Raw genomic sequence first — 11,791 nt, 5'->3', positions numbered from 1 at the left:
AGTTTTATTGTTATTAAGCCTCGTCATTATTTACCAGCATATTTGTGATGAGTGAAAACAAACCAACATATTCACCACATTAAATCAAAAATTATAAAATCCAGTCAATTCAATCAAAATAATTATTTTTGGTTTTGGAATTTATTTAAGTTTTCATTCATCTTATTTGTTTTCCTCTTTCTGTTTTACATTTATAGCAGCGGTTACCTGACACGAACCCGTGCTTGGTTTAACCTGTTTGCACTATTTGCTGTGTGAATGTGCAGGTGATGGGGGAGGTGTGTACGTGTGTGCGCGCAAGAGGAGGGGTTAACCCACACTTCCGTATGCTCAACCGTAGACCACTATAAAAAGTCCATCAGTCGGGCTGTTACTCATATCCTGAATCCTGGTTTCACTCAGAGAGCACACGGACGCGGAGGACAGCATCTGCAGGACTTCGGCGTTTTAAACTCTTTTTAAAAACGGTCAACATGGCTGTGGCTGAAGCAGTGATGCCTGCCTTAATCTCGTTTCCGAGTCTCAAAGGACTGGATAATGTAAGTAGAGAACATTTAAGTATGGCACATTGTGGTAACTCTAGTGTGTTATCATAATATGTTTGTAGATCTATTTCTCACTGTTGACCGACTATGCAGCTTGGCTTTCTTCTAACTTTTTTTTAATTTTGCGCTCCTTTACATTTCTAAAAGGTGGATGAGGGAGTGCAGAACAGCGCAACAGGTGATGCAAATAACCCGCCGTGGGAAGTGGAGTTCAACATGGTGCGTTCTCCTGCTTTACCCTCCAAAGAAGACGACGAACTGGGAAAGTTTTTGGATCTTGATTTTATTTTGTCCAACACCATCGGCCGCGATGCTCTAAGCGACAGCGACGGCAATGGGAACATCCCACCAACGCAGCAGCAGCAGAACTGCATGTATTCTCTCCCGGATTCGCCGGAAAGCTGCAGCGGTGGTGCTGTGACGGAGTGCAGCGATCACCCTCCCTCTCACCTGGGCTGCCACGGAACTGCAAACGTCGCAAAGTCGAGCCCAGCTCACAGTCTTATGGTGGAGCTTCTCAGGCCTGAGATAGGTTACCCGGCTGATGCTTCACCGGACTGCGCGGGCAAGGAGAGAGATGACCGGGAATTCACCGAACTGCGAGCTTTGAATTCAGCCTCAATTCCATCGGCTCCCCTTCACCGCCCAGCTGCCACCGCACCGATCCCGCTTGGATATAAAATCAAAACCGAGTCTGGGGGTCCATCTTGCATGATGGCCGCCAGCGGTGAGAACTTTATGGAACACGTTCACGAGAAAAACCTAATGCAGCCAGTAACCTTTACGCACCACCAGGCTGCATTTCATGGTGGGTTGCAGGCTCACGGCACGCATCCCATGCAGCACGCTGCATCCCACGGACATACGGCACACTACCACTTAAACGCGCACATGAGCTCTCACCATCCCAGTAATCAAAGCCATCTCCAGGGTCAATATATGAACGCGCCATATCACTCGATTTACGCACACCAGGGTGTGCCATCGTTTCAGGGACACTACAACGCGCAGAGAGAGCAGGTCCACGTTCACCAGCAGCAACAGCAGCAGCGTCCACTGTCGATGCAGGGGATGGTGCTCACTCCTCCCTCTTCTCCTTCTCCGGTTCTGCTCGAGTTTTACTCGCAGGATGAGACCGGGTGCATGAAGCAGAAACGAGCCCGCAGATCGTGGGCTAGAAAACGCGCTGCCACGCACAACTGCGAGTTCCCCGGCTGTGGAAAGACTTACACAAAGAGCTCCCATCTCAAAGCGCACATGAGAACACACACAGGTGAGAATCTAAAATCTAATATAATTTTTGTTTTCTTCTGCTTTTTTTTGTTTGTTTTGTGAACATGTCATATAAAATATGTTAATATGCTTCTGTTTACATCTTTCAGGTGAGAAGCCCTACCACTGTAACTGGGAAGGATGCGGCTGGAAGTTCGCCAGATCAGACGAATTGACCCGCCACTTCAGAAAGCACACCGGACACAGACCCTTCCAGTGCCACCTCTGCGAACGTGCCTTCTCCCGTTCAGACCACTTGGCTCTCCACATGAAGAGGCACATGTAGGCCACAGTTCTTCTGGACTCTTGCATCCATAAGAATCCACCCCTCAGAAGAGGACCGACTTGGTTTCTCCCTGCTGGACTGTCCAAAATCAGTGTAGCATGAACTGTTTCCCCCTGACAGACAGTTGCAGTTGTCCTCTTCCACTCCACTCTTATTTTTTTATTACCACTTGTATACTGCCAAATTAAGTGCCTCTGGTGGTTACTGTACATACAGAATCTGTGCATACATGTATAACACTGCCTAAATTCTAGTTCAGTAGTATTTAAGACACTTCCTCACACTGTCTCTAAAATAAGTTATTGACGTGAGTGCCTTACCAGAATTACATAGGCCTATCTGCTCATCCTGAGCAGTTTTTGTATTTTTGTAATGTTTACATCTTGTATCTTTGATACTATAATCAGTCAGGGTGGTAATTATTATTATTATTATTTTTTTGGTATTCTGTTTTCTTATCGTAGATTGTAAACATTTGCTAAGCATTGTAGACTGCTGTGGATCTTTATAGTCTGGTTCAGCAAAGATTCAGGTACTAAATTGTTTATAGGATCCCAAGAAACTGGTGCAGTGTGAAATGTATTTTTTTTTTTGTTAATGAGAGTTTTTGGCAAAGTTGTCCCTGTGGTTTTGTTTTTTGTTATGTTTTTATGTTTGCTGTGAGAAAGAATCCACTGCAACCAATGGTCGATTTGGTGAACTTGAAAAGTGTCATTCTCCTAACATGCAGTTGTTTTAAATTGCGCTCAAGGGCTCCAAAATAAAAGTTTGTTTACAAATGCACCAAGTTTGTTATTGTGCATTTCTCACTCATGTAATCTCTCCAGAAGCAGGTTTGTCTGGTCATGGTGTTTTATCCTTCCTTCTGGCTTGTGTGTTCCCACAATCCCAAGAACGGGCAAAATATTAGTAGGTGCATGTGTTACTCTAGTCCATGGTTGGAAATGTAGGGGACAAAGTTTGTGCCTAACATCCCATCAAACATTAACAAAAAAATAAGAATCAAGGTGAAATCTTACTGAAATTGCTGGATGTAGAAGCATCAGTAAGCTCTTGTTGCTTTACTTTACCTGCACAAAATGTACTCATTTAACTCTGCTTTACTTCCTGTCTCCTGGCTTCAAACCCCACAGTTTAAAACCATGGTTTACCCTTAATGGCCAGGTGTTCCTGTAATAACAGAACACATGTTATTGAACAAGGATGTTGCTACCATATTTTTCAAGTTGAAAAAACTGAAATGCTTTCATTTATTTTATATGCTTAGATATCCTGACATGCTCTGTACTGAGACCTGAAATCACAAAATTTCTAACTACAATAAAGCCACTTTTCATAGAGGATTAATGACTCAAACAGCTTTGGATCACTACTTATGAAAGACTGCCATCTAATGTCATTTCAGATAATAACATTATCTTTAACAGGGCGTTCAATGTCTTAAACTATCCTCTTGCATGTATGTAATGTTCATCTGTCTAATATTTATTTAGAGATGGTGAAATCTGGAATCAGGAATATGTTCCACACTGCTTTGTGATACAATGACTTCTCTTTCCTTTGTGATCACTGTTATACTTAAGAATCAGAATATTTTAATCCCAGAGGAAAATTATGTTTAGAAACGACTTTAGAGTCAGTTGAAAAGATATGAAGAGAACCCAGAGTAAATCATGAGACAGAAATTCAGCCAGGACAGTCACAGCACTGTGCTTCTGCCAAGAGGAAACTTGATATACAACAGTATGCTCAACGTGTTCAATTTACAACCAACATTCAAACGGACCACTACTTAGCGTGGGAGCAATAAAGGACCAAACGGTCAAAGAGGACTGCTTTGTTGTTCCACCTCAGTTTCATTGATCAATTAACCGTGTGAAAACACTGGGGACTGGGGTCCTGCTTCTGTCTGCCCTGGAACATGTAGAGAAACCTGTTTTGCACTGTGCAGGTATCCATATGCTAATTCCCCACAAGCACCCGTGCTTTACAGCTCACAGGTCCTCCTACACAGGAAGGCGGACCTGCCCATGTATGAACTGGGGATCTATTGTGAAGCGATTTCCTGATAATAAAACCAACCGTCTACAATAAAAATGCATCCCAGGCGCCGGCGCACTGTCACCACACCCGGACATTTCACGAGCTTTTCATGTCTGCTTAAGCAACACTGCCCTCTATTGTTAATGTATATGATAATCTCCATCTGTTTGTGGGCGAAATGCGACGAACTGCCATTTACTACAAATATTTAAATGTTGGTTGTGAATGGGAAATGGTACTTAAACCATGAAAGGTTGCCGGCGAAGATAAAGGAGCCAAGCTGTTAGTTTTCCCACATCAGGCAGTTGAACAACAGCGCCCGTTGACTGTCTCACTCGTCCCCTGTTTTAATAACCTTTCAGTAAAAATGTTAGCAAAGAGCCAGTTATGCCACCTAGCCCTCACGGACTGATTTTTGGGCTTCTTAATTAAACACAATTCATTTTCTGTTGTAAATGTTTATTAATTGTTCTCCTTTGTCGTTTTGAATCATACATTGCTAAATTGAGGGATTTTACACATATGGAATCAAGGTTATTATAGTTCATTCAAACTAAACTAAACTAAGACTAGATGTGGGAAAAACGTAACATAAGTTAATCGCATTAAAAATAAAAACTAGACTTTAGAATAAAAAATATACAAATTGAAAACTAACTAAAATAAAATAAAATAAAGTGTTTTAGTATCTGTTATCACTCTACAAGTCTCAATAAACATGCTTACTGTGTTGACTGTGAGCCAACTGCTTTCATTTCATGCTCCTGATGTGTATAAAAGACTAAAACTAAGAGGAATTAAACTGAAAGTAAACACGTTCATAAAAACCAGAGTGAAACAAGAAAATCAACTATGGAAACTAAACCAGATTAAAAAGTCAAAATGAAATATGAATAAAAGCTCATTAGAAAATACAAAATTTAATAACTCAAATAAAATCTACGTGTACCAGTACTTTAGTTGCAATTAAGACATTTCCTCACACTCTTTAAAATAAGTCACTGACTTAAAATAAATGTTTTACCTGGATAATAAGCTAAGGAATTTTTGTAATGTTTATTTCTCACATCGCTGCAAGGGTTGTGTATACTCTTATCATGCATTATATGAATCTGTATTCTTTGCCTGCAGATTACTTAGTGGATTATTTCTGGTTTGGCAACTGTTTTCTTGTTCAAGACCAAGAAATAATGTTGCTAACAATTATTTTCAGGATCCCAGTAAGGAGGCACGGTGTGAAATGGATTTCTTGTTTCTGACAAATTGTCTTTTTACTCATTTAAAACATAATTCAGAATAAAGAAATCTGTATAAATATTCTATGTGCTACACTTTTCTTCTGAAAGTTTTTAAAACTGAGCTCAAATATATCTGCAGGACAATGAAAAACAAAAACAAAACGTATAAATGATTGGTATTAAGCCAACAAACTGAAAGATTAAAGTGAATTCTGCCCTCACTCCAGAGGAAAAAAGAAATGAAATCTCTGCACTAACAATTTGTATTTCCAAATTGTTTAAGAATATACACAACTAGTAAGTGACTATCTCGAAGATGATACTACACAGACAAAAAGACAGAGCCAAAGGGGGACTGAGGGAAACATTATGTAACCTGCTTTTCTTCTTTTGGAGCCCCCTCCTCCTTTTGTTATTGATGAAAAATGATGTAGGCAAAGACTAAAACTGGAGCACCGCTGTTTATTTTAAAATGAATACATGATAGTTCAATAAATTTCATCCGAAATTGGTGCACTGTACATGTTTGCAAAACAAGGGTAAATAGTAGTAGGGAAAGTGAGAGCACAGGTAAGACTGGAAGGAGGAGAGAGGGTAGAGGTTGGGGTTTAGATCCTCTGCTCGAGCTAATCTCTTTTCTTCTTTCTTGCTGCTTTGCGTCTGCCACCTTTTCTCGTTTCTTCTCAGCTGTTATTTTGATCTTCTATGTTCTCATCACATCTTTCTCTCACTCTCAAAGTTTTCTTCACTTTCTTCTTCTGTTCTTCGTTTTTCATCCTTTTCCTTTCTGCTTTCTTTTGTCCTTTCTTTCTTTGTTCATTTCCTCCTCTTCTGCCTCTCTGATTTTCCAGTTTTTCCTCACGAGAACTTGTTTCTAGGGTTTGTTCCTGATGTTTGGCATTGGGTGCAAGCTCCTGGGTGGAAAGACTACAAATTATTTTGTTAAACTCAGTCTAAAAAAGATGTTAAGACCAAAAATGACATTATGATGGAGTGACACAATCAGCTAACCTGAAGCAAGGTTTCCCATTCAGCCTCATTTTCCTTTAATTTCTCACAGAGAAGGGTTTTCTTAATTTTAAGCTCATCCATAGGCCCCCTCAGACGTCTGGTAGGTGCAGCTCCAGTGTTGTTTCCTGCTGTTCATCTTTGTGTCTTTTTTAGTTAATGCTGGTCTACGCAGGCTGGGGTTTGAGCTCTCCTTTTTAAGGCATCTTTGAAAAGCCTCATCCTTGCGCTTGAGACAGTGCAATGAAAAACATCCATTTGTTCATATGAGTAAATTAGCCAAAGCATAAGTAATTTTTTAAAGACCCCTGTAGTGCATCCTTTTGTCAGATTAGTTTTATCAGATTAACCATTTGTTCTAATGAACAGCTTCACACCAAGGTATTTGTGCTTAGACTGCCAGAAATATTATTCACCAGATTTCTGGGTACCCAGTTGGGTTTTTTTTTTCACATTTGTAGTTTCAGAAGATTTCAAAAATCTTTAAGCATACGACACACAAATTTCAAAAATTTCCCGAAATCAATTTCGGAAATCAGAAATTTTGTTTTGGATAAAACGTGATGATTACACTATGAAATAAGTCACTATCTAAAGATTTATAATTAAAACAACCTACATGGATTAAGCTACAGTACTACAGTGAGAGCCAACACCAAGTGTAGCAAGAAACACTCAGCAGAAAGTATAATTAAAGCAAATGTTGCACAAAAAATCATTTTAGTCATTATGGATCAGAGAAAGTGTCTAGGTATAAATAAACCAGTCAAACAAGAGTCACAAGTTTATACATTGCAATTGCTGCCAATTTCAACTGCCATAAGACTTGACTGCAACGTAGATTTAAACTGTTTTTACCATTTACCACGAAAGTAACAGTTGTTAAAGGTTTTAAAAGGAACAAAAAGTACTAGTTTTTAGCTCTGTTAGTACTTTTCATGTTGTTGGAAACATCTTAGAATTAGGTTCTCCTTCTGTTTCAGGCCCCATGCAATAAAACCTGTTTTGCATTGTACAGGTATGCATATGCAAATTCTCCCCACAAGCACCCGTGCTTTACATCTTTAAGGAAAGTGTTGAAGGGTGATTCTCACATGTCAGCATTGTAAACATTTGTCAGTTTAGGAGTGCCTGAAATGAGTTCTTAACAAGTGATCTGTTTCCCAGCGAGCAATATCACTGCTGCAAGTCCAGCTTTGTTAGCTTTGTTTGGAGAATTAACTGCCCCATCTAACCTAATGAGATATATAATGAAATAGGAATGTAAAGTTGTTAACTAGTGTTAAGGTTTATTCACACAGAATGATTTATCATTAAATACAACATGAGGATACTTGGAAAGTCTGTCAATCCAAACGTCATATGCATGATTGTTTTCCTGATCCCTGGTACAAGCCCCTTTGCCACTTTGTTTCTCTACCTTTAGTTCTGAGCCAAACTTATGAAGATCATTAGATTCATTTTGCCTATTGTGGGTTTGTGACTTCTTTTTGGTTTTAAAGCATGTTAAAGCTCCTTAGCTTCCTGTTTATGATGTTACTTTTACTTTCCTTGTACTTTTAAATTGCTTGTTTCTCTCTGTCTTTAGTTCCTTCTTTAGTTCTCTTTAAATCCATAACTGTAACATTAATTACACAGAGTGTTACACATTCTACCTGACAAATAACCCTTGCCACCAGGGCATTACACTGATATAATGATGCTGAGGGCGTCAGCATGCAGACACACTAAGTGAAACGACTTTGCAAAAATACTGGGAAGAATGGCTTCATTTCAACATAGCAGACTCAGTGTCAGATTTGATAACTCCAGTTTTAGGTGTATGAGTAATCTTCATGGAACAATAGGGGTAAGATTTTCCCTGTCAACTGGGGAACTGTTTTTGAAGTCAAACACAGAAACAGAAAAATCAAAACATAAAAGAATGTCACTGGAGGGAATATCATAGACCAGGGGCTTCAGGATGAGAGATTCAGACTAACAAAACTGATTGCTACACTCCTGTTTTACTCATCTTTCTACCATTTTCTGCAGACACATTATCAGTACAGTCATTTAAATCACAATCCCTCTCATCTATAATTGCTTTCGGATTACTGACTGTTCGGCTGCACTGTCTAGCCACACTGCTTGAAGGTGTTAACCTCTTACAAACCTGAATGGGAAACGTCATTCCTTTCACTTGGCATGTTAGAATAAATTTTACAAGATCCCAGCTCTCCCGCTAGCTCTTCATAAACCGTGATTTCCTTCTCTTACAAACAGTAGTAATAGTAGTAGTTTGTAAGAGGTTAACACCTTCTAGCAGTGTGGCTAGACAGTGCAGCCGAACAGTCAGTAATCCCACCACCTTTGTTAGAGGACCTGACATCATATTTAGGAGGTAACAATGTTTCGGTCCTTAACACACAGTACTCACCCATCAGAACTAAACCATTTCGGACTTCATGATTGAGTTATTTCATGTCATTGAGATTTGGTTTATTTTGTTTGAGCATATATCTGTGTATGTGTGTATACATATGCAGCTATCTATGTATATATTGGTTGTTTGTTTTATATGTCCAAAATAAAAGATTATCTTCATCATCATCATCATCATCAAAAAGGCTGAGTGAAGAAGAAAAACGCAGCAGACTTGTCCTATTGCAGTGTAACTAAGGGATGATTCAGGGTCACTTGAAGCTTTATCAGAGAGGAAGGTTTTAAGCTTAATCCTAAAAGTAGAGTGGGTTTCTGTCTCTTGAATCAAAACTGGGAGCTGGTTCCACAGAAGAGGGGTCTGAAAGCTGAAGGCTCTGCCTCACATTCTACTTTTAACTACTCTAGGAACAACAAGTAAACCAGCACTCTGATAGAGAGCTTTGTATGAGAGGAGAAGGATTTTAAATTTGATTTTGGATTTAACAGCTAGCAATGAACAAACGCCAATATGGGAGAAATATGCTGTCTCGTTCTAATCCCTGACAGTACTGTCACATTTTGGAACAACTGAAGTTTTTTCACAAAGTTTCTAGAAGAACATGAAAATAATAAATTAAAATAGTCCAGCCTCGAAGTAATATATGCATGAACCGTCTTTCAATGGAATGTTGTGTACTTGAAATAAATAGCACGTGATAAAACCCACTGGTATCCCAAAAGCTCTTCTGTAGAGAGGAATAGGCTGAAATTCCTGTTAAATTAATGTTTAGCTGAACCTATTACTGCAGTCACTCTGAAAACAAAGGCTCATACACTGCAGCCTCTCACAGTTGTGTATTATTGGATTTTTTTTCCTCAGATCATAAATGACCAAGTCTAAATTACTTTGTCATGTGTTGAGTCGAACTTCTCTTAAGATTCTTCCACCTGGACATTACCATAATAATGGGTGCATAACAAAGTAGAGAAATTTTATGTGCTATGAGGTTGTTTTCTGGATTTCCAGCAGCTCACAAATACCTAAAATATATCACCAGAAATCCATGTTACTAATATCGTTTGTGTTTTTAAAAAATAAAAATGAATTTGATCCAAACTGTAGTTCAGTTTCAAGGGTTTTCTCTGCACAGCCATGTAATGTGTGTTTGTATGCAGGAAGAATACTGAAAGTAACCCCAGTACAAACGTCTGGGCATCGTGCTTGTGTTGTTTTAGGCTACTGCCAGTTGAGGGCAGTGTATCAAACATACTGTTAGCTACTTCACTTCAAGTTTTTACTTGAAGTGTTTACTTTTGTTGTTGCTTTTCCCATGTTACTAAGAAGACTAGTTATACAGAGAAAAGGCATGCTGGGATTCAACTAATGCTTGTGTGCAATTATCCAAAAAGCCACAACTTGCAGCTCATCACATGTACACTAATCTGGTGAGAGCGAAAAGTCAACAGATAACTGCTAATCATTAGATTTATATCGCAGGCTGACTTGTATCGAAGGCTGAACGAGACATAAGACGCAGTGAACTGTAGTCTTATACCCTTCGTCCAACTCCAGTGCTCCAGTGCTCGTGTTGCATTGTGAAACTCTTTGTAAATCCTGAGGTTCCTCACTAGTTGTCCTTCTTGTTTGCAGATCACAAGTAGCCGACCACTGGTACTATATTTAAAAATCAGATTAGCTTCTTGTTTAAACCTCTTATAACTCATTATGCATAATAGTTATGTTCATGCATTTTAGATCCTACAGTCCTTTATTGCTTTTGTTTCCACTTTCTTGTGATTAAATAAAATAATGAATTTTGTTTGTTTTGGGGAGTCAATCACTGGATTGGTTAAAGTACCTAAAGACTTACTGTGACGCTTTGCTTTAATGTATTTATGCATGTATAAACATGAATACTTAAATCATTTTTATCGGTAGTGTGTCCAAAAAACGAGGAAGTCCTAATATTTTGACCACACATTTTTTTGTATGTTTGTCGCTCTGCATTAAGTCAGCATGCGGATTATTTGTTTAAAGAATTTACAAGAAAGGTGCCTAAGACAGCTCAGACTGTGTTGAAGAATTAAGGTGGTTATCATACATAAGATCCTTTCTTTTTAATACTGTCTATTTATCTAAATTTGCTTATCCAAATCAGAGTCTCCAGAGGTCCACTGGAGAGGTTGGTGAATCGTGGGAATTATTACAGCACCCTGCTACCAGAAAGGAGTACTCATCTCAAGTGCATCATCTTCTGGAAAAATCTGGCTATTGCTAACAATGCACTAAACAAGCTAAAGCAGTACCTGGAAATCAAACTTCGAAGGGGGATGAAACTAACCGAAAAGGCTGTTAAACCACTTATTGGCTTGACTGAATGTATTGGGTAAGGAGATGGAGCTAAGGCATATGTTAGTGGAGTTTAGTGTAAGGCTGAAGAAACATCACACAATAACAAAAAAATTCTGCTGCCACACTAGGTTGAGATATGAGAAATGGGCTATAAAACATCCCTCTGTCTTAGGATGTAAACATAAGAGGAATTTATGACATAGAGGCTAATTTGCACAAATAAGAATTAGAAATGGCACAATACCACTTTTTTTTTATGTCCGACACTGATACCGATATCATGAAATTGGATATCTGCCAATACCGATATGAATCCGATATAGTCTATTTTATAATCAATAAAAATGTTTTGTTTTTTTGTTTTTTTTTTTAAATATCTCGCTGCATTTTGTTTACTCAAGCTTAAAGAGACAAAACACAAGTGTAATAGCTATGCTATTACACTTGTATGCAAAAATACACTGCACCCAAAATATTTTGCAGCAATACTGATCTTTTTATTTAAACCTTTAGGAGAACTTTAAATCTTAGTATTTAAAAAGTAATTTAAAATGCAATTTTATACTGATTTCGAAAACTCTTTGGTTCTGAAAAAAGAAGTGCAATATCAGCACAAAATGTTTATATTCAACAAGTTCAAAAA

The 11,791-nt window shown here is 38.5% G+C and overlaps 1 protein-coding gene across 1 annotated transcript; it reads left to right on the top strand.

Annotated features, from left to right (window-relative positions):
* The first annotated feature begins 372 nt into the window (after positions 1–372).
* On the top strand, positions 373–3,427 carry klf17 (Kruppel like factor 17). Its single transcript, XM_086272928.1, has 3 exons — positions 373–539; positions 693–1,818; positions 1,928–3,427. The coding sequence occupies exons 1-3, from the start codon at positions 474–476 to the stop codon at positions 2,101–2,103; spliced, it is 1,368 nt and encodes a 455-aa protein (XP_086129054.1). The 5' UTR covers positions 373–473; the 3' UTR covers positions 2,104–3,427.
* Positions 3,428–11,791: the final 8,364 nt, after the last annotated feature.

The sequence above is a fragment of the Aulonocara sp. 'chitande type north' Nkhata Bay genome, linkage group LG18 (assembly GCF_057382095.1).
Source record: "Aulonocara sp. 'chitande type north' Nkhata Bay isolate Kocher_YH1m ecotype deep benthic linkage group LG18, A_spYH_male_GT1.1, whole genome shotgun sequence".
Lineage (NCBI taxonomy): Eukaryota > Metazoa > Chordata > Actinopteri > Cichliformes > Cichlidae > Aulonocara > Aulonocara sp. 'chitande type north' Nkhata Bay.
The sequence above is the reverse complement of the archived record's forward strand: the minus strand, read 5'-3'. Positions and strand labels throughout refer to the sequence as shown.

Excerpts from the sequence above, each read along its gene's own strand:
- klf17 (XM_086272928.1), top strand. The coding sequence starts at position 474 with ATGGCTGTGGCTGAAGCAGTGATGCCTGCCTTAATCTCGTTTCCGAGT. Across the intron at positions 540-692 it reads GTCTCAAAGGACTGGATAAT|GTGGATGAGGGAGTGCAGAA; the intron begins GTAAGTAGAGAA and ends CATTTCTAAAAG. Across the intron at positions 1,819-1,927 it reads GCACATGAGAACACACACAG|GTGAGAAGCCCTACCACTGT; the intron begins GTGAGAATCTAA and ends TACATCTTTCAG.